This window comes from Calidris pugnax, unplaced genomic scaffold, assembly GCF_001431845.1.
Source record: "Calidris pugnax isolate Ruff unplaced genomic scaffold, ASM143184v1 scaffold173, whole genome shotgun sequence".
Lineage (NCBI taxonomy): Eukaryota > Metazoa > Chordata > Aves > Charadriiformes > Scolopacidae > Calidris > Calidris pugnax.
In genome coordinates, this window is record NW_015090917.1 from 451,673 (window position 1) to 474,251 (window position 22,579).

Sequence of the window (22,579 nt, forward strand, 5' to 3'; positions counted from 1 at the left end):
ACTGTGACCAGGAACAAAGGATCCCAACTTGGAACCCCCAAGCCACAATCAGTCTCCCCTGCTCTCCCCTGCCCTGGTCATCATACACTGACACAACAGGGTTGCCTTCTTCTCCCTCAGCTTCCCTTGCTCCAGGACCTTGATCCTGTACCCAGGACCCTGATGCTGGACCCAGGACCCCCAGCCTGAGTTGAGAAGCTGCAGGGAAGTGCCCCTGACTCTCTCCCCTCATCTGGCCCATGCCCAAGTTCACCCCAGACATTTTCCCAACTCACTCGTGTTGGCTGGAGGACACAGCTCACAGGGGTTGCCCCATGCACGACCCAGTGAGCAGCAGCAGGATGCCCGGGTGACCCCAACTCCAATTTCTGCGCTGCAGGAGATGCCCCCATCTCCTCGATCCTGGGTGTCCAGGAAGCAGTTTCCAACACGGGTATCTGCCCAAAGACAGCAATCGATGAGTAAAACCTGTCCAGAAAAGACTTGGTGCACAGGAGGAATGAACAGGAGTATGGCCTCAGGAACAGAGAGAGGGACAAGGGCCTGGTCCTGCCCCAGAAGCCCACACTGCCAGCTACCTGTGTTGTAGGAAACCATGTTCAGGCTCTCCTTGCAGCTCATGGCTTTGGGAGCCCTTCAAGAATAAAGTGTGCCCAGCTTGTCTGGTAAAAGCCACGATATGTCATTCTGAGGTCATAGCACAGTGGCCTGTCTTCAGTCTGGCTGGGGAGCATGACCCAAATAATGATACCTAATCCAGGGCTTTTCAAGAAACAAAGACCTAAGAATAGCTCCAGAGGTTTCCAGGAATAACACTGCTTCTACCAGGAGAGCACCCACACTGGTGACACAAGGTGGGCCAGGCTCAACAGGAGGTAGGGACTCTTCTACAGCTGCTGCAGGGTTAAGCCCACCATAGACAGCCAGGTATTTGCAGGGCAGACTGTGGTCAGTCCCCCCAGTCTCTGGTAGTGACCAGTTCCAGCTACATGGGACCAACAAGAAGGTCAACCAAGCTCTTGGATGGAAGGTGTGCTCTCCACACAGGTCCACACTCACCCACACAGCCCACGCCAGTGGGGTTCAGCTCGAAGTCCTGTGGGCAGTTGCAGAGGTAGCTGCCAGGGGTATTGACACACAGGCCATTGATACAGTTCACGGGGTCTGCACATTCATTGATGTCTGAAAAGATGGAAAGATGAAGGCTGAAAAGAAAGATGGAGACTGCCACAGAAACCACAGCCCCAGCCCTGAGCCCTGAGCCCATTGTGTGTTTGGGGTGTATCCCCACCACCGTGGTGTTTCTAAGGCTCTTCTTGTGATGGTGGCCAAAGCCAGTCCAGAAACAGACCTTGCCTTGTCCTACCTCACACCACCCTGCCCAGAGTCAGAAGAAAGGAGCAGAACCACACCAAGATTTCCCTCCTACCCACTGAAGGCCCACCTTCCAGCAGCATCGAGGTCTTGCCAAGGGCAAAGAGACATCACCCAGGGACACTAAACCAGCTTTAGGCTGCTCGTGCCATGGTTGGGCATGTCATGGTTGGGGCAAGCTCACACCAGCAGATCCCATAGCAGTGATCCTCATCCCACAACCCCATGAAAGTCCTCTACCTGTGCAGTTGCCTCCACTCCTGTCCAGTTCATAGCCATCATCACAGGCGCAGCGAAACATCCCGGGCAAGTTCTGGCAGGTCCCAAAGACACAGATATTCTGGAAGGTGCATTCATCAATGTCTGCAAAACAGGAACAGCTGAGTACTCAGGATCCTGCAGGATGGGGACCAACTCCTGTAAGCACCTCAGGAGCTTTGCACCACCAGCTGATGGTGGGTCTTGCTTAGTAATGGATCGGGTGGTGACAGTGCAGTGGAGAGACCCAGGACCAAAAGGAGGTGGACACTGGATCTCCTGGAGCAGCAGTCAAAGCTCTGGGCACTCACCCTGGCAGGCCTTGCTGTCCTCCGTGGGGTTGAAGCCCATCTCGCACTCGCAGCGGTAACCCCCAGGTGCGTTGAGACACTGTCCATTCTCGCACAGGTTCACATTGTCTGCACACTCATCCACATCTAGAGAGTCAAGCATGAGAAGGACATGGTGTCCACCCGAAGATGGGAGCTTCCCTCAGCTTGCCCAGAAAATTCCCACCAGCTTGTTCCCACCCCTCTGCTGAGGGGTGAGGAAGGGACTGCAGTACTTCTCTTTACCTTGATCTCCCCCCAAACACCTGCTGAGAAGAAGGTGGATCCCTGCTGAGGGTTTGGAGGGCAGTTTGGAGGGACATCTAGTTTGGGGAACCCCAGCCATGGGCTTCCAGGTGCTGAGCCAGGCTGGTGATTAAGAGGAGGTGACCCTATGTCCCAGCAGGGTGTTGGTTGAGTCTACAGGCCTCACCTGAACAGGAGAAGCCATCCCCGTTGAAACCTTCTCGGCAGGCACAGCGGTAGGAGCCCGGGGTGTTGACACAGTTGGCATTCAGGTTGCATTTGTGTTCTTCAGTTGCACACTCATCCAGGTCTGCACAATGAGAACGCTCTCGTCAGTGTTTTGCCTCTTGCCCTTCCTCTAAGCCTGGGCAGGCAGTGTAGGGTCCCAGGGGGCACACAAATTGCCCAGGAGATGGCAACCTCTGGGCACCTGGAGCACTTGTGAGGCTCTAACACATCTCTGTGAGCCCCTGTGGCCACGAGACAGTCCCCTGGCAGTGCTGACAGACAGTGTGGCAGCCAGACACTTTCACACACACATTGCTAGCACCTCCCAGTTCAGACACACGTATCTGTACAGCCCTACATCCCTTCATACACACCACACACCTCCCACACGTGTGTATCCCTCCGTACACACCACACCATGCCCCAACACAACACCACACGGCCACATCGCCAAGCTGACAATGACATTCAGCCATGCTCACCTCTATACCATGCCCACACACCCCACATCCCATTAAAATGTGCTCTTGCTCCTACATGAAGCCATTCATGGCTTCCCAGACACAGTAGCAGAGCCTGACAGCACAACACCTGTACACCCACACACAGAGCCCTCCTCCATCACACACCCGCATCTCTCCACACTTCCATAAATCCTCATGCAGGGCTCCTGGGGCTCAAGAGCATTTTAAGTGCGGGTGTCACCTCAACCCAGCCTTCATAGGTGCCCACAGAGCACCTGAACATGCGAAGATCCTCTCCCAGGAGGAGAACTCACCGTTGCACTTCAGCCCATCTCCAAGCCAGCCTGTGCGACACTTGCATTTGAAGCTCCCGGGCACGTTGATGCAGGAGGCGTGCATGTCACAGTTGTGAGCCCCAATCTCACATTCATCAATGTCTGGGGGAAGGAAGGGGAAGGAAGGACATCAGAGGGGACACTGCTCGGCTCCTCCAGAAGAGGAGGGGACAGTCGGGTACCATCCTGCCAAGGGGTCTGGGTACCAACAGCTCCTGGGAGGCTGAACCCAGGGGGCAGGGAGAAGGTGGTTTGGGAACAGGCTGCCAAAGATCAGCCAAAGAGCTGATCATCACCCCTGGTGGGGCTGATCAGCCAAAGAGCTGATCATCACCCCTGGAAGATGAAGACAAAAGGAAGGGCAAGCCCACGGCTTGGCTATAAATTAGGAAAGTGTCAATTCCTGCCTGCAGCCTGCCTTCCTGGCAATCTCTGCCTGCCCAGGAGGGGCTCTTGGCACACAACCACATCCCCAGTGTCTACAGCATCCCCCAGTAGGGGGATGGTGTTCCCTCCATGGTAGCTGGAGGCGGTGTTTGTGACCCCCAAGCTGTGTTCCCACCTGTGCAGCCTGTGGTTCCCTTCTTGACAAAATAGCCCAGCTGGCAGTGACAGATGAAGGAGCCCTTCGTGTTTTCACACTCGCCATGCAGGCAGATGTTGGGGTTGAGATCACATTCGTTCACATCTGCAGAAGGAAAAGGACTTGCTTGGAACACCACAAGGACCATGACGTGACTCTGGGGCAACCCTCTGTATCCCTTCCTCCCTCCCACAGCAGCCTTGTTAGGCCATGCCCAGGGCACAGCCTTGTCCTCACCAATACAGGTCTTCATGTCCAGGGATGCCATGAAGCCATCGAAGCAGAGGCAGCGGTACTCCCCAGGGATGTTAGTGCACTGCCCACCATCACAGATGTCTGGATTATCCTCACATTCATCAATATCTAGAGAGAGGAGACCATTACCAAAGGAAAGACGTTAGAGCCAGTGAAAGGAGGGAGTCACAGGAGGGGCTTTGCTCCAAATGATGTAGTTACAGGAATCTGGAGCCTGTAACAAAGGGCTGGCCATTGCAGAGGACATTTTTTTCAAAACAAAAACATCCGCCCAGGGAAATCACCCCTCTGGATGTGACTTATAAATGAGACCTCCTCACCCTGAAGCCAACACTATGGCTGACTGGCAATGGACACAGAGGTCCCTGGGGCAGCCCCTACAAAAGCCAAGCTGACTGCTCACCTGCACATGATCTCTTGTCTGGCATCAACGCGTAGCCTTCGCTGCAGCTGCACTCGTAGCTGCCCTCTGAGTTGGAGCAGTGGGTGTCACAGCCACCGTTGCTGATGGTGCACTCATCAATGTCTGAGGGAAAAGGGAGAAGAGGTGTGGGCTGGGGTACGTGCCTCGCAGCAGAGCTGCTCAGACACATTGCTGGCATGCAGAGACAGAGTGGGAAAGGTGCTGAAGAGGGAATAAAACCACCACCAACCAGAAGAAAACACATTTGGCCTTCTCTGCTAACCAGCTCACAGCTGATGGCAGCCCTCAACCAGTAGTGCCAGTCTGGCCCTGTCACAGGAAGGAGATTCCCCCCCTGCCTTGGCCCCAGACACACCACTGTGCATAGCATCAAAGAATGGTTTGGGTTGGAAGGGATCTTAAAGACCACCCAAGTCCCAAGCCTGCCCTGGGCAGGGACACCTCCCACCACACCAGGTTGCTCCAAGCCCCCTCCAACTTGGCCTTGAACCCCTCCAGGGATGGGGCAGCCACAGCTTCTCTGGGCAACCTGGGCCAGGCTCTCACCACCCCCACAGCAAAGAAGTTCTTCCCCACAGCTCAGCTCCATCTCCCCTCTTTCAGTGTCAAACCCTTCCCCCTCCTCCCATGGCTCCCCTCCCTGATCCAGAGTCCCTCCCCAGCTTTCCTGGAGCACCTTGAAGGACTGGAAGGGGCTCTAAGGTCTCCCATTATGCAGCATTATGAGAAGAGAGAGGCCAGGAGGGTTCTGGACGTGGACATGTCTTGGCATGGTGAGTTGGCGAAGGGGAGTACTCACCGACACAGCCCTGTCTGTCCAGCGTGGCCTGGAAGCCCGAATCACAGGCGCACTGGTAGGTACCAATGACGTTGACACAGCGTCCGTTGCGACACAGGTTGTCACTAAGGGAGCATTCGTTGATATCTGCCATGGGATGAACAGTTTGAGCAGCCAGCTATGATGGTACCACGTGAAGAATCACTTCATGTCCATCCCCGGGTACCCCCACCCACTGCTGTCTCCACACTCAATTTGTCATTTGTCTCAGTGAAAGACAGGTAGGACAACAGACATCATAAATGCAGTGAAACCCTGTGAATTACCTCGGTCCCTCCTGAATGAGTGTGTTCTACCCACATATGGGGTTGGAAGGAGATATTCATGGAATAATAGAATGGTTTGGGTTGGAAGGGACCTTAAAGATCATCTAGTTCTGCCCCCTGCCCTGGGCAGGGACATCTCCCACTAGACCAGGCTGCTCAAAGCTCCATGTGCCCACCACGAAATCCAAGTCTTTCCATCATCTCACCTACACAAGTGTTCCCTTCAGAAGTCAACTCGTGCCCAGGGGGGCAGATGCATTCAAAGCTGCCATCTGTGTTCATGCAGATCCCACCTCGGCACAGCAGCGGGTCCCGCTCACACTCATTGATATCTGCAGAGAACAATAGGAAATTTGGCAGATTGTCCCCTTCAGCTGGGTTTTCCAGACAACGGGGTGGTGCTGGTGCCACACACCACAGTCCCGTCACCAGAGATACATCCCAAAACAGAGGGGCATAAAAAATTAACGGGGCAGCAAATACAGGGCTTGGGTGAGACCAGTGGATTTATGGTTGAAGTCTGCGTTTTGGGAAATCACTACTCTTGCCTTGACCTCAGTAGAATGTAAAAACACCAGGAGGAAAGCCTCAGTCTTCTCTTCTCCAGACTAAAAGCCCCAAGTCCCTCAGCCTCTCCTCATCAGAGAGATGCTCCAGGCCCCTCATCATCTTTGTGTCCCTCTGCTGTCCCCTCTCCAGCAGTTCCCTGTCCTTCTTGAACTGGGGAACCCAGACTGGGACCCAGTGCTCCAGATGGGGCCTCCCCAGGGCAGAGCAGAGGGGCAGGATGACCTCCCAGTTTTGTTCAAGTGAAGACCAACAGACCAGCTTTCTTGTTAACAGCCTCCAGGTTAGTTCCAGTATCACCCACAGGGCTGGGAAACAGTCTCTACATTTCTGAGAAAAATCACGGGGATTGAATTTACTAGGAAGTGGAGAAATTCCTGAACTAGACGAAACTGCTGTGAGAGAGATGAGAACCAGCCAAACAAAGACAAAACCAGGCTGCTGGCATTAAGAAAAAAAAAAAAAAAAAAGTGATAGAAAAGTTTATAAACAAAAGACTAAAAAAATTAAATAAACTGTAAGGAAACCACTGGAATGGTGCACTGGTGGTGGCTGGAAGCTAAAAGCAACAGCAGGAGGAGATGAAGCACGGCAAGTATCAGAACTGGGAAGCCTTGTTATTGATCCATTGTCCATGGCTCCTGGAGAAAGCTCTTTGGGATCTACTGGGATATCGTAGAGGTAACAGTCTTTGTGACATTTGGGATCTTTCACAGTCCAAGTTACGCTGTTTGGAAGCGCAAAGTGCTGGATGAATCTGCTCCTCTAACTTTAGAAATGGGAATCCGAGAAGGAGGTTCTCTGTTTTGGTTCCAGAATAGATTCAGAAGATCTTACATTCTTGCATACCCCAGAATTGACTCAAGATGTCCTGGGCTGACTGTAAGAGACCAGAACAGGGGAGTCTCCCTGGAACTGCTCAGAGGATTCATCTGTCCACAGCTGTACTCCAAGAAACGTGCATTCAGAATACAGAGCCATGAACTGAGGGAGCTAAAAAAATGCCCCCAAGAGCCCCTTAGTGACAGCAAAGGGAGTGATGTCAGATATAAAGAATCCATTTTCTTCTCATGTTTATTTTTTCCCCGAGTCCAGCCTTGTAATTAAGAATGGAATCTTTCACTTTACGTGAATAAAGCACTCTGTTGAGATTTTCAGCTTATCTACAGCCAGAGTGGACTGGAACATATCTGAGGACAGGGGTGATGGGCCCCCATCAGATGGTCCCACAGGACCCACGCCTCCGGTTCTCCGCAGTGGGAGACGGTTCCTAATGAACCCCAGGATGCAGGTTCAGGGCTGATATTTTTTATTGCCAGGGTCTGGCAATAATTCCTCCCTCACGAGGCTGAAGCCAAGTTCTTTTTGCCAAACACAGGTGGGAAGAAGTTAATCCTTGGCCACGGGAAACACCACAGTGTCCCAACACCCTTTGAGGTGGAACGGCTCAATCCCTTGTCACCTCGAAAAAAGGATAAGACGGGATTGTGTAGATAATAGTGAGCATTAAAACAAGAGAACAGTGAAACACAACATCCTTATGTAAAGATATCAGAAATCTCATTGCTGGCAGGAGTCAGCAGGCCACCAGTGGGGACTGTGACATTCTCAGTATCTCAGGAACGGAGGAGGAGGAAGACGGCGATCGGTGTGAGCTGTGGTAACCCACACTACAATTTGTATGGAAAAGACAGAAAGCGTGCCAGTGGGATATATTTTAGAGAACCCAGAGAATCAAATACAAAAAATAAATAAATGGTATTGAATCATGCCTCAGATTGATGTGGTTTCAAAATCCAAGCCAAGGCAGAAAGAGCAGAATATTAAGAGTAGGTCAGTCAGACAAGTCAGTCTGGCGAGACAGAGGAGAGGAACGTGGAATGCCAGGAATTAGAGGACAGAAACAGTCTGGCTGACTTGTTGGAGACAAACTGAAGTACTGAGGTCATTGATGGGATTTTTTTTTTTTTAAGCTACAAACAAGAATTCTTCAATTGAAAACAGATGAGAATCTGACAGAATAAAAACAAGCATTGGCCAGGTGGGAGGAGCTGTAAAGAATTATCCGAGGATAAAGGATGATTAAACGGGCAGGTGAAAGGAAGCCCTTACAATTAGAACTGGAAATAGGATGGGGTAGAAGAATGCAGATGGTCTACCAGAACTTCTCATGAAGAACTTGATCTGTGCAAGTGTTTGGGGAACTGGACAGGGGCCTGATTAATGGTTGAGGCTGGTATGAAATTTCTGCGGACTCTGATCCCAAGGAAAGGTGCAGAAACATCAACAAATTGATATCACATATAAGTGAAATCAGGTTGAGAGTCATTTTGGAAAAGATTCCATGGAAAGCAGCCCAAGAAAAAGCAGATGATTCAGCAAGATCCAGAGCTAGAAGAGACATGAGCTATCAAATGGGGAACCTCTTGCAAGGTATATCTCCATGTTCTCATGCCAGAGGAGGCTTTTGATTTAATGGCATATGGCTGTAGGATGTGCAACGACAGCAGGAGGCCAAGCATTGATATCAAAGCCAAAGCTCAGTATGTGTCCTAATATAGGAGTGAAAATAAGAACCTCAGCAGTGATCTAATGATAATTTAACTGGCAGCTACTTGCAAGGAACCTATATTGTCTAGAAAAGGGACCAAGCTACATGTAACTGGATGTGGAATGTGAGACAGCATTTAGGGCAGGCAGATGTACCAGGTGAAGAAGATAACCGTGGTGGCATGGGTAGAGTACCACGCAAAGAGATCTACAAGCTGAGAAGCACTCTGCAATGGTGTTTGAAAATACATGGATTAACGTAAGGGTTGAACACATGATATCAATAACGTCTGGAGATGGGTGTACATTTAGAGTGTGGATATGTAAATAATCAGTGGCAGAATAAATAATAGATGGGTAACACAAGGCTGAAAAGGAGCTGAAGGACATCTCCTTCAGACGTCACACAAAGGGAACAGCCAAGTGTGTTTGAGAATTGGAGCTCGCAGCCATCTAGTTCAAGCTGCTGGCCTGGCAGAGGTCCCCTGTGTACTAGCCAACCCCCGGTACAAAGGTTGCCGTCTCTATATAGCAGGAATGAAAATACCAGGCATGGATCCTGTCCCAGCCCAGTGGCAATGCCAGGCTCAAGCTCCAGCTGCTGGTGGCTGAAACAAGAGGAAAAGTTGGTGGCCAACGTTTGGCGCAAGGGCACGTCCAAGTGAAGGAAGAGTACAAAATGAAGAAGAATGAACGCTGTAGAAATAAAAGATGAAAAAGGAAATACAAGGCCTTAGTCTTATGTATAAAAAAACAAGGCAATGAGAAATTTCAGTGCAGAAAGCAGGAAAGGGATGGGAAAGTACTTGAGAAGAGCTGGTTGGTGGCCCCATGGGCTCCCCTGTGGGCTCCCGCAGCTGAGGTAGTGGTGGCCAGAAGGTGGCAGGGCAGGACCAACGATGTGCCATGAATGTCACAGCAGGAAGAGCCCCTGGGGCAGGTGTTGTAGCCAGAGTCCTGTCTGATGCTGCCCTGGGGTGCCAGACTCCTTCCACTCCTTCCCCAACTCATGGGGCACCACCAGCCCAGGCTCTGGCCTCTGGTCCAGGAGGTCCTCATAAATTGAGCTCTCTGAGGGAAGGCTCCCAAGTTTTGAAACCACGTCTGGTGACCTTTTCATGGCCTGTCCTTGCTCTGTGTGGTACAAAGCACTGGGCAGGGCTAGCAGAGACAGCACGGGGCCAGTCACTGATGGACTATTGGCTCACACAAGGCACAGCATCCACACAGGAGGCAGAGGCTACAGCTCTGTCTCTTCGCCCTCCTTCTCCAGAGGGGTCTGGGGCTCAAGGCAAGCCTTGCTGGGGTGTGTGCTTTGCTCTCCTCCCAGCGTGACATCTATTGTGCTCTCAGCTATGCACACAGAGCTTCCTCTCCCTACACATGCTGCCCTTCAGCCTAGCTCTGCCTTGACAACCAAAGCAAGGCAGAAGACACTCTACTCTGGGGAGAGCAGAGGCTGCCAGGGCTGTCTGCAGCACAGGGACCCCCAAAACTCCCCCAGAGGGCAACAAAAAGATTCTATACCAGGGAACAGAGAGCCAGCCAGACAGGTAGCCAGATAGCCAGGCACAAATCCTTACCCATGCAGTTCTTCATCATCATGAAGCCACTCTCGTAGCCTTCGAAGCACTCACACTCAAAGCTGCCCGGCGTGTTGACACAGGTGCCGTGGCCACACAGGTCTGGTGAGATGCGGCACTCGTCGATGTCTGTGGGGATGAAGACAGGACAGGCTACAAGCACCGCTACAGCTGGCACTGGGCCACCTGTACACATCAAGTTCAACAAACAAGGACTAGCAAGTCTGACCCAGTAGACCAAGGAACTCCTCTTCCCAAAAGGAGAGACAGCAGTTAAGCTTTCTGTCTGGTGTAGGACTGATCCTCCATCCCATGAGCAGGAGGAGCCTTCTGCTCATGGTTCTGCTTCTCAGCATGTCCCTAAGACAACTGCCGTGACCCCTCTGGGTACCACCATCAAGCCAAGCATCCCACAAAGCAGGCAAGGCAGCAAGATGGGCAAGGGAGGTCCAGAGATGGGCTACTCTTCCCTTACCTGTGCAGTTCCTTTCCTCAGCATCCAAAGCAAAGCCATTGCCACAGAGACACCTGAAGCTGCCGATGGTGTTTCGACAGGTCCCGTGAGTGCAGAGGCCAGAGAAGACCTTACATTCGTTCACATCTGTGGGCAAAGGCAGAAGAGTGGTGTTTCAGGGAGGGGATGTCTGCAATGGGCCACAGGTGCCAGTGCAGGCAGAAGACTCCTTGGGCTGTAGCTGAGATGGGCTGAGCAGAGCCCACGAGCAGCATCTCCCCTCTTTCTTCTCACCTTTGTAGAAGGGCCTTCCTGAAAGCACATCTCCTCTGTTTGCAAAGCCAGGTCCCCTCGGGCAGATGGCTTTGTACTCGCTGGAGCCGACCTTGGGACATTCTTCACAGTCAATGCCCCAGGCTGAGCCCACGGAGCAGCAGCACATGTCAATCCGGTACTTGCCCGGCAGTGGCTCCGTGCACTCATCTTCATCCCATTTCATGTAGCACTGCTCCACACGCACATCTGGTGAGAGAGCAGAGTTGAGCCCTTCCCTGCAGCACATAACTTCTGGTAAAGCTATAAGTATTATTCTCTGTGACATAGTTAGCCAAGGTTCCTGGAACGTCTTTGGCTGGGGCATCCTCCAAACGATGCCCAGGTACGGGCCATTTGGATGAGGCCACCTCATTTGGGAGACTTTGAGAGATTTAACAGTGTGGATGTGGCCAGCCTGTGACTTGGCCACAGGGCTGGAGAATGGACCTTCCATGGTGTAGTCACTAGTGCAGATGGATCCTATGAAGGGCAAAGGTTTGTCACTGTGTGCCTAGAAAGCAGCCAGGAGTTGTTTTAGGGCTGCAGGGCCATGTCATTGACTAGTTCGGCTGTCTGTTTGGCTACCCCTGATATCCACCCAAGGAGAATGAATCATGGAGTCATAGAATGGTCTGGGTTGGAAGGGACGCTGATATCCACCCAAGGAGATCGAATCATAGAGTCATAGAATGGTTTGGGTTGGAAGGGACCTTAAAGACCATCCAGTCCCACCCCCTGCCCCAGTCAGGGACACCTCCCACCAGACCAGGTTGCTCCAAGCCCTGTCCAAGACCTGGCCTTGAACCCCTCCGGGGATGGGGCAGCCACAACTGACTGGATCTGGGGACATGAGGCTGTGGCACCCTTGCCTTGGGCACGCTGCTGGTTTGGCAGCCCCTACCAGTTATGATGTGCCACCACTCAGTTTCCAAGACCGGTGCATGTGGTGAGGAGGGCTGAAGAAAGGCCAGATGAGGCATCCTTACCCACACATGTCCTAGCAGTGCCATCAAGGGTCAGGCCTTCTGGACACTCGCACCGAAAGGAGCCAGCCGTGTTCACACAGCGCCCGTTTGGACAGACACCAGGGAAGACCTCACATTCATTCACATCTGTTGGCAGAAAAGGAAGTGACAGGTGTGAGAATGTCCCAGTATGGCCTTGAGGGGCTCCTGAAGGTGACAGAAGCTGCCCACCAGCCTAAAACTGGTAACTTGTGGCAATGAAAAACACATTCCACACACAGCTACAACCATGCCCAGACACTTTTGCAAGGAGGCTGGATTCAAAGCCTTGTTAGAGAGGGACAGACAGGGTGGTCCTCTTGCATGTGTCCATAGTTGGTGTGGCAGTGTCAGAACGGCACCAGGACTCACAAACATGACTACACCTGATGGAGCAGCTAAACTTGGAAACCCATTTCCAGGCCCATGAACGTCAAGAAAGTCATCAGTACCAGTCAGCATGGGTTGACCAAGGGGAAGCCATGTTTGATGAGTGTGATAAAATTCTAAGATGCAATGACTGGCTTGGTAGATAAGGGAAGAGTGGTGGGTAATGTCTACCTCGCCTTAAGTGAGGCCTTTGGCACTGTATCCCATAAGATTCTTGTAGAAAAGCTGTTGATGTACAGGCTGGACAAGCAGACAGTGAGGTGGATTGACTGGCTGAATGGCTGCGTCCAGAGAGTGGTGTCCAGTGGCACAAAGTCTAGTTGGAGGCCAGCAACTAGCAGTGCACCCCAGTGGTCAATACTGGGCCTGATCCCATTTAACATCTTCATTAGTTACCTGGATGATGGGATAAAGTATGTCCTCAGCAAATCTGCTGATAGTACAAAACTGGAAGGTCTTGCTGCCATCCAGAGGGACCTTGGCAGGTTGGAGAAATGGGCTGCCAGGAACCTCATGCAGTTCAACAAGGAGAAGTGCAAAGTGCTGCACTGCTGGGGAGGATCAACCCCATGTCCCAGTATATGTTGGGGGTCACCCAGCTGAAAAGGAACTTGGCAGCAAAGGACCTGGGGGTCCTGGTGGGCATCAAGTTGAATATGAGTCACCAATGTGCCCTTGCTGCACAGCTGATGATATCCTGGGCTGCATTAGGAGGACCGTAGGCAGCAGATTGAGGGGGGTGATCTTTCCCCTCTACTCAGCACTGGTGAGGCCACACCTGGAGTGCTGCGTCCAGTGCTGGGCTCCTCAGTGAGAGAGAAGAGATGGACACGTGGAGGGAGAGTCCAACAAAAGGCCAAATTCAAATACACAGGATAGAACAAATAAACAGTGACCACGTTCCCAATAAAAAAAGTTTTTCTGCATCTTGCAGCGCTTTACCTTCACACGTGACCCCCTTCATCCTCGCGTAACCCCGGGGACAGGCAGTATCTGCAAGAAAACAGAGGAACATCAGCAAAGAAACAGGCTGCACCCTGCCTCCCCGGTGTGTGTGTGCCGAGCAGAGCCTCACCGATCTCGCAGCGCTCGCAGGGGCTCCCCCACGCTGCCCCCAGCGTGGCACAGCACTCCGACTTCAGCGTGGCCCCGTTGATGTTCACCTCACAACGCCCATCTTGGATGTTGAGCCAACATGTCCCTTTCATGCTGTCTGCAGGGACAAAGCCAAGACGTGAGTGAAGAGCTGCTCCTTGGCGGAGGTTCCCGGCTTCAACCAGGCCACCAGGAGAAGCAGCGAGGAGAAACTATCCCTGAGCTGCAATGTGACAACTGCTCTGGCCTCGCTTTATCTTTTGGGTCACAGGGTACTTTGCAGCATGGCCAAAAACTGTGCTGGTCCTCAGAGCCCCGTCCCACTGCTGTGCTCTGCAGCAGCATTTCTGTGCTCTCCGAGACAAATGCTTTTGTGTCAGTTCTGCATCCTGCCCTTTTCCTGGTCCCGCCTGCTCTTCTTCTGGGTAAAACCAGTCCTTTCCAGCTGTCCCTGTGGTGCTTTGCAAGGCCCTGACCATCCATGAGCCAGAAGCGATACCTCCTTATCATCTTGATGAGAAGGAAGCTCCTCATCTTGATGTGCCTTAATGTCAGCACACTACAAACCCATCTGGTGAGCGAGAGCCCACCATCCCGATGCCCTGCAGGATCTCCTAGGACCCCATGTCTGTGTTTTGTCTTGCTTTTGGGAATTTCTGTGTCTGACACACACTGCCCAGAGCACTGCCTGAGGGTGCAGCTTCTCAGGCTCCCTAGATGCTTATAAGAGGTGATAGTTGTTACCAACAACCAAGGAAACACCAGGTGAGAGAGAGAGAGGCCTCAAAGGATGCCCATCCCTAAGGCAGGAGCATGGGACTTGCTTTGGCTGAATGACAAGGGCTGATGATGGGCACTGCTGATATCAGAGCTGCCATCAAAGGCCAAGTGCTTACCCACACAGATGGTGCCACTGGGGTCCAGCTTGCTCCCTGGGGAGCACTCACAAGCAAAGGAGCCAGCGTTGTTCCTGCAGACGCCGTTCACACAGGGGTTAGAGGTGCACTCGTTGATATCTGCAGGAGGAAAGGGACTGTCACTGCAGTCAGTGCCATGGGACCCAGCTCTCTGGGCCAGAGACTGGGGCACTGACAGCAGACACCATGAAATTACTGGGTTTCTTCAGGTCTGAGGGGATGGACAGATTGAGGGCGGTTGGTGCAGCTACAGGGGAAGGATGTTCTCACTCACTCAGGGCTGCTCCTGGCTAAGATGGAGCTGAATATGGCCTTCATATACTAGAACATACGAACCAGATGTGAGGCTACATAGGATTTGCCATTTTTCATCTTCAGAAAGTCAGTTTGGCTTTTTTTCTCTAAACAGATATTTATGTGCAAAGTGCCAGTTCTCAAATGTTTGAGGACTTTGTGGTCAGGAAACAATTTCCTCCGCTCCAAACTGTAAGCTTTCAATCAAATCCCCAAAACTTGCAATTTTGGTCAGGTTTTAGCTAAAATTTTGGGGGCCTAGAGGAAATTGTTCTGGTTTTCAATCACTGAAAAGGCCAGATGTTCTGGGTTTGGATGTCCACTATTTTGAATGAAGTGTGAAATTTCCCCCCAGGAAAAAAGAAACAACCAAAAACCCACAAACCCAAACGCTGGACCTGCTCCAGTTCAAACCACTGCGGTCAAAAGGGAACCAAAGACACGTCAGACCTTGAGCTCCCTTCCAGGCAGGACCTCAGGCCATGGCTCCTCACATCTGGGGAAGATGTTCTCCGTTGCCTTCAGAATCACGTTACCTTCACAGGTATCTGTCTCCGTCCTGAAGACAAAGCCCTTGGGGCAGGTGCAGGTGTAGCTGCCGGGTGTGTTGCGGCACAGTCCGTTGTCACACAGCAAACGGTTGACAGTGCATTCATCAACGTCTGTGGGCAGAGAGAGGGGGTTTCTGAGCTGCAACACCAGCATCCCCTCTTCTACCCTGCCAGCCTGAAGAGCTCTGGCAGCCTGAGAGGCACAGAAATGCAGCACCATCCTCAAAGTAATACCACTTGGAATGTCCATTAAATGACATATTTTTTTGCATAGTACCTCGTGCTCTTCATAGAATCATAGAATCATTGAGGTTGGAAGAGACCCCTGGGATCATCGAGTCCAACCATCTCCCCTACTCTACAAAGTCCTCCCCTACACCATGTCCCTCAGCACTGCATCTAAACGGCCCTTAAACACAGCCAGGGATGGGGACTCCACCCCCTCCCTGGGCAGCCTGTTCCAATGCCCGACCACTCTCTCTGTGAAACATTCCTTCCTAATGTTCAATCTAAACCTCCCCTGTTGGAGCTTGAAGCCATTCCCTCTCGTTCTATTGTTAATTACCTGTGAGAAGAGACCAGCCCCAACCTCTCTACATTGTCCTTTCAAGTAGTTGTAGAGAGTGATGAGGTCTCCCCTCAGCCTCCTCTTCCTCATACTGAACAGCCCCAGCTCCTTCAGCCGCTCTTCATATGATTTGTCTTCTAGGCCCTTCACTAGTTTCGTTGCCCTCCTCTGCACTCGCTCCAGCACCTCGAGATCTCTCTTGTATTGAGGTGCCCAAAACTGGACACAATACTCGAGGTGTGGCCATATGGACATGGCAGCCCTGAGTGGGGACAGTGCCCGAGGGCCTCAGCTGTGTCACCTCCAGCCCTTGTGCAGCTGGAGGTCTGTCTCGGACTCCCAACCTCATGCGTTGAGTGCCACCTTCTTCCCCAGTGGTGCCGAGCTCCTGGCTCCCCACCCCACGCTGAGCCCGGGCTGCCCTGAACTCACCCACACAGTTCTTGCCCGTGGGATCTGACTCGTAGCCCAGGTTGCAGATGCAGCGGTAGCTCCCACGCAGGTTCTCACACATGCCATTGGGGCAGATGTCTGGGTTGAGGGCACACTCATTGATGTCTGCGCAGAGAAAGAAGGGAAATTAGGTGGGCCACCCCAAACACCAACACAGAAAAGTTCCGCCCCCCAATTCCTCATTGCTCCTTGGTGTCAGTCGCCACCTGGGACATCCCTCTGCAGAAATCACTCCTTCCTGTCCTACCTGACCTCCTGGTTGGACCCAGTAAGACCTGGAGACCCTTGTTGCTCCCCTCCTGGTGCTGTGGAGCAGGGTGTCTTTGTCCTGGGGATACACAGCTGATCTAGGGTAGGGCTCTGAGCTCCAGAGGAGAAAACAGGATAGGAGTTGGGACAAGCCCAGCCTCAGTTCCCTATCAAGGGTTCCCAGGTCCTTCTGTTACGCTCCCGAGTCTCCTTACAGTATCTCTATCCCCCATACTCAGGTCAGACCATTTAATTATCCCTCCCACTGGAAAAGGTGGGAGGAAGAAGCTGTTTGTAAGGTGCTGTGAGCAGGATGCTGAGGCCAAGTGGGGTAAGGGCAGAGCAGGATGGACAACACAGTCCTACCAAGTGGGACCATTCTTGGGACAGAACAGGGAAAGGAGCACTCAGACATACTGGAGAGCACACCACAGGCTGGCAGAGGGTCTTCTCCATAGCTACAGGGTCACAGCAAAACCCTTCCGATGGCAAAGCCCCTGTATCTCCTAGCCCAGCCATGGTCTCCAAGGTGATAGCTTGCACAGGCTCCCTCACCATGCTGCTGCCAGGCTGGAGAAGTCCTGATCAGGCCAAAGAAAATTTCCTTTCCCTATTGCTGACATAAAGAACTGTCAGAAAGCAGCTTGAGCAGCCTGGGAGGAGAGAAGTGAGGACCTGTGGCCTCTGCCTGGTTCCTGACCCTGGCAAAGATGTGGTGGTGGTAGAGCAGAGAAGTGTTACGTTTGGGTGAGGGCAGGGCCCGGGACGGGGGCCAAGTTCTGCAGGATGTCCAAACCTCAGTTTCAAAGACTTGCAAAGTGTCTTGGACAAACTTACCCTAAACTGAGAGACTTTTGGATGGTTCTGCAGCAAAGGTACCATCACCCCTGCTGCTCATGCACATGGTCATTGGGCTTGGGTCTGCAGGGTGTCTGGCAGGGAGAGCCGGGGGCATTTCTGCCATCACCCATCTCCTGCCCATCCCTGCTGTCACCAAGTGCCCAGTGCATTTGGAGAGTAAAGCAGAAGGGTGGCAGCCAGGGGGGCAGCATCTCTTCCTCTGCAGCAGCATCTCACCACCTTTTTGGCCCAGGCAAGGCAATTTCACCACGGTGAGAACCAGCCTCCCCACGGAACAGGGCAGGTTTGTGTTTGTGCAGCAGTGTCCTCGCAGTGCCCTAGTGCCAGGTGGCAAACAGCCCAGGCCAGGGCTTCCCAGCCACTGCTGGCCTTTGTCTCCAAGCAGTTGGAAATCAGTTACATCCCTAGGTAAAGGCAGCCTTGGAGAGCACTGAGCACACACGGTTCTGGCTGCAGGGCAGCGAGGGGCTGACCAGAGCGTGTCTGACGTTTTCCTTCTTGCTAGAAAGCCTCTTATCGTTAGCCTGAAGCTGACTTGGGCCAAGACAACGGTGCCCTGGAAGGAAGCCCAAGAAGCCACCAGGGTTTTGAGCCTCTGGCTCGTTCCCATTTGGAAAGTTTTGAAAGGCTGTAGCTATCTGGCTGCTCCGTGCTCTAATCCTGCTGATCCAAGCACTGCCCGGGGCTGGCAGCGCGGCCGCCCGCCTGACCTCTCGCACAGCTGGCTAATGCAAAGCAGCCCCTTGGCAACACAGCCCAACAGGCTCTTATCACCTCCCTCTCCCTGGAAGAACCCTCTCCTCCTGCCCCCGAGGGAGCCGGAGGGCAGAGGAGGGGAAACAAGCAAGAGGATGCAATCGGTCACGCTCTTCATTCCCATCAAAGTGGGGAGTAAAGCCAAGCTCCGGGTGTGCATCCCCAGAAATGCAGCTCCCACAGGGTGCCAGGAATCAACCACTTGATTCAATCCACGCTCCTGAGGAGATGCTTGCTCAACCTCAAGCTCATGGGACTTTAGGGAGGAGAAAAGACTCAAAGAACCCCTCTCTCCCCCAAGCCCAAGCTCACGTCCCTCCCACAGATCCTCACCAACACCGAGGCACGTTCCTGCCTGCACTGACATCCATCCACCCACTGACACCCACCCAGGCTGTGCAACCCGCCCCACACTACTCCCAAATACTTCTTACTCCCCAAAAATGGGCACTACAGAATCACAGAGTCTTCTAGGTTGGAAGGGACCTCAAAGATCATCTTGTCCAACCGTCAACCTAACTGACAAAAATAGACACCCACACAACAAACATGGAGCTTCACCATCACTAACCCATACCTCCCAGCACTACATCAACCCGTCTTTTGAACACCTCCAGGGATGGGGCCTCAACCACCTCCCTGGGCAGCCCATTCCAATGGCTGAGAACCCTTTCAGGGAAAAAAATTTTCCTAATATCCAGCCTGAACCTCCCCTGGCACAACTTGAGGCCATTTCCTCTTGTCCTGTCGCCTGTGACTTGGGAGAAGAGACCGACCCCCACCTCTCTACACCCTCCTTTCAGGGAGTTGGAGAGAGCAATAAGGTCTCCCCTCAGCCTCCTCTTCTCCAGGCTGAATAACCCCAGTTCCCTCAGCCTCTCCTCATAAGACTTATTCTCCAGACCCCTCACCATCTTTGTCCCCCTTCTCTGGACCCGCTCCAGCACCTCGATGTCTTTTTTGTGGTAGGGGGCCCAAAACTAGACACAGTACTCGAGGTGGGGCCTCACCAGTGCCGAGTACAGGGGGAAACAACATTCTAACTCTCCATCACACTCTCTGTAGCACCCAGTCTCTCATGGCACACGCTCCCCCCGGCACACAGGTCCATGCACACTCCGTTAAAAGCAGCTGAGAGAATGAGCCAAGGGTGACATTAGACGTGTCTGCCTAAAATCTGGTCCATGGGATGCACATACCTCTGCCATCAGCTGTTATTCCAATGCCGCTGCTGCAGAGAGCCTGGAATTCAGCTGTGTAGAAAGCACAACAGAGCTGTTAGCTTTCCCAGACAGTTTATACACAGTGACATCAATTCCGGACAAAGCTGAATTTGTTGTTTGTTTGTTAGAGTGTCATATGTGGGCTTCCAAGCAGCGTTTATTTATACTTCTGCAGTGTGTATTTTAGAGCCGAATACTCACAGCTCCTGTTCCAACACTGGGAGAATCCCTGCAATGCAATCAGCATTTTTTGGGTTTGTGGACCCATCCTAAATTTTTTGGCCGCGTGACATCCCTTTCCCCCTACCTGTAGCTCCCGTGTCACTGCCAAGCTGTCTAGGACCTGGCAGAGACCTCTCAGGGACTCAGAAGGTCTCTGAGCACCTTCCTGGCTTTCTGCAAACTCAGATGGAAAAGGACCTCACCCGAGTTTTTGGCCGGACAGGGCTGACAGGGCTCTCCGAAGCCGTGGTCGGGGTTAGCGCAGCAGCACTCGGATTTGGTGACGGCTCCTGGAAAGGGACGAGCGCAGGTGCCCTTTTTGATGCCTCCGTAGCAGGTGCTGCGCATGTGGGTGTCCACGCAGACCCGTCCGTCCACCCCGATGGCCAGGCCCCCAAGGCACTCGCAGCGGAAGGAGCCCTCTGTGTTAATGCACCAGCCATTCATACAGATTCCCGGCGTCTCGCACTCGTCGATGTCTGGAAGAGGAAGCACAAACCAGCTGGTACCCACCCCCAGGCAACAGGACACACAGATGGGGGCTTTGGGCTATTTTGCAGAGAGATTTGGAGGCTAAGAGGGAGCCAGAGGTGCAGTTTAGAGCATCATAGAATCATAGAATCATCATAGAATCATAGGATCATTGAGGTTGGAAGAGACCCTTGGGATCATCGAGTCCAACCATCTCCCCTACTCTACAAAGTCCTCCCCTACACCATGTCCCTCAGTACCCCATCTAAACATCCCTTAAACACAGCCAGGGATGGTGACTCAACCACCTCCCTGGGCAGCCTGTTCCAATGCCCGACCACTCTCTCTGTGAAGAATTCCTTCCTAATGTTCAATCTAAACCTCCCCTGTTGGAGCTTGAAGCCGTTCCCTCTCGTTCTATATCACATCGCCTGCATGCTCTGCTGGCTGACCCTGATGGATCAAGAGAAGGATCTGGGCTCCTTCAGCCTCCTGAGACCCAGCTCCTTCTCAGAGGAGCAGGGTCTGGTCTCTGCTCTGTTAATGACCCAGAGGATTCACACTGTGTCACAGCAGCATATTGATAAAATGCTATGTTCTCCTCCTTCCTCCTCTCTGCCTTCACATCCTAACCTTCCCAGCTTTAGGAAGTGGCACACCAACTGGAGTGGAATGTGCTGCAGAGGCTGGGAAAGCTGTGGAGATGAGTGCTGCCAGCTCCCCTTGACTGTACAGAGCTTCCCAGCCCTGCTTAACCTCCTTCAGAAAGAGGATTTAAGCTCCAATTCGTGCTAAAGTTGTGGAGAACATGTTCCTTTGTGGCCATTCTGCTGTGAGGGGGTAGCTTCTGGTGGCAGAGCAGGAGATGCCTGGCAAAGCCTTGATTCTTCTCAGCTCCCCTTGGCCCCAAAACACATCCCAAGTCCCCAGGAATGTGGATGGTGGGCTGGGAAGAGGGCAGATACCAAGGTTGGGGACCTACGCACCAACACAGTACCGCCCGTTGGGAGCCAGCACAAAACCAGGTTTGCAGATACATTTGAAGCTGCCATCCTCGTTGATACACATCCCGTTGAGGCACATGTTGGTCGTGGCACATTCATCATGATCTGGGGAAGACAAACAGGAAACATGAGGAAGACTCTCCTGTGCTCAAAAACTGTCTGTGCCTCATCTCATGGTAAAGTTGCTAATTGTGGCAGGGGTGCTAATCCTAAAGGCAGAGTTTCACTGAATTTCACTGAATTTTAGAGTTGGAAGGGACCATAGGGATCATCTACCCATCTCATGGTAAAATTGCTAATTATGGCAGGGGGTGCTAATCCTAAAGGTAGGGTTTCACTGAATTTCACTGAATTTTAGAGTTGGAAGGGACCATAGAGATCATTTAGTCCAACTCCCCTGCTAAAGCAGGATTGCCTAGAGCTTGTCAGAGCATGTTACTCAGGACTGCATCCAGGCGGGTCTTGAAGATCTCCAAAGAAGGGGACTCCACGACCTCCCTGGGCAGCCTGTTCCAGGGCTCTGTCACCCTTACTGTGAAGAAGTTTTTCCTCATATTTCAGTGGAAAATATTGAGTTCTCCCAGCTTCTCCTGGTGAGAGACGTTCTGCTGGGTCCCTGCTGCTCCCAGTACCCTGGTGATGCAGTGCAGCTCTCAGCAGGACTCAAACACCAGCTGCTGGAGAATGTCCTGCTTCCAAACCCAGCCCTGCTCATGCTCCTGGACCCCAAAACCCACAGAAGCTCTCACACCTTTATAAAAACACCTTCCTATTTCAGTCTTTTCCTTTTAAGACGCTCTGCCCTAGAGACGAAGGGAGTACAGCACAGACTGGAGTAACCACCAATCCCCGGGGTTTGGTGCCCACAGCACCTCGGGAAATAACTTACCGACACAGTTCTTGCCATCGGGTGTGATTTCAAAGCCAGCATTGCAGATACACTGGAAGCTGCCGTCGGTGTTAACGCAGCGGCCGTTCCTACACATCACTCCGTTCATGATGCACTCGTCGATATCTGGCAGGGAAAGGAACATGAGAAAGTCACAGCGGGTGGAGTGAGAAGCAGCTGCAGCTTAATCTGCTTCAGACACTCAGAGTGTGCCCTGCTCCGGGATCACACTCTTCCCCTCTGTAGAGGAGATGGACACGAGCAGGCAGTGTGCAGCTGCAGCCCAGAAGGCCAATCACATCCTGGGCTGCATCAAAAGAAGCGTTGCCAGCAGGTCCAGAGAGGTGATTCTGCCACTTTACTCTGCTCTGGTGAGACCTCACCTGGAGTGTTGTGTGCAGGTCTGGAGCCCTCAATATAAGAAGGACATGGACCTGATGGAGAGGGTCCAGAGGAGGGCCACAAGGATGATCAGGGGGATGGAGCACCTCTGCTACGAGGACAGGCTGAGGGAGCTGGGGTTGTTCAGCCTGGAGAAGAGGAGGCTCCGGGGAGACCTAATA

The 22,579-nt window shown here is 52.6% G+C and overlaps 1 protein-coding gene across 1 annotated transcript in view; it reads right to left on the minus strand.

Moving 5' to 3' along the window:
* Positions 1 to 22,579, minus strand: part of FBN3 (fibrillin 3) — a 150,774-nt gene that overhangs the window by 49,957 nt on the left and 78,238 nt on the right. The window contains 20 exon segments of the mRNA XM_014949684.1: positions 276 to 437; positions 1,060 to 1,182; positions 1,615 to 1,737; positions 1,944 to 2,069; positions 2,395 to 2,517; positions 3,214 to 3,336; positions 3,797 to 3,922; positions 4,055 to 4,180; positions 4,476 to 4,598; positions 5,296 to 5,421; positions 5,807 to 5,932; positions 10,301 to 10,429; positions 10,776 to 10,901; positions 11,049 to 11,276; positions 12,056 to 12,181; positions 13,406 to 13,456; positions 13,539 to 13,676; positions 14,455 to 14,574; positions 15,306 to 15,431; positions 16,321 to 16,446. Coding sequence (XP_014805170.1) covers positions 276 to 437; positions 1,060 to 1,182; positions 1,615 to 1,737; positions 1,944 to 2,069; positions 2,395 to 2,517; positions 3,214 to 3,336; positions 3,797 to 3,922; positions 4,055 to 4,180; positions 4,476 to 4,598; positions 5,296 to 5,421; positions 5,807 to 5,932; positions 10,301 to 10,429; positions 10,776 to 10,901; positions 11,049 to 11,276; positions 12,056 to 12,181; positions 13,406 to 13,456; positions 13,539 to 13,676; positions 14,455 to 14,574; positions 15,306 to 15,431; positions 16,321 to 16,446 — 2,577 coding nt within the window.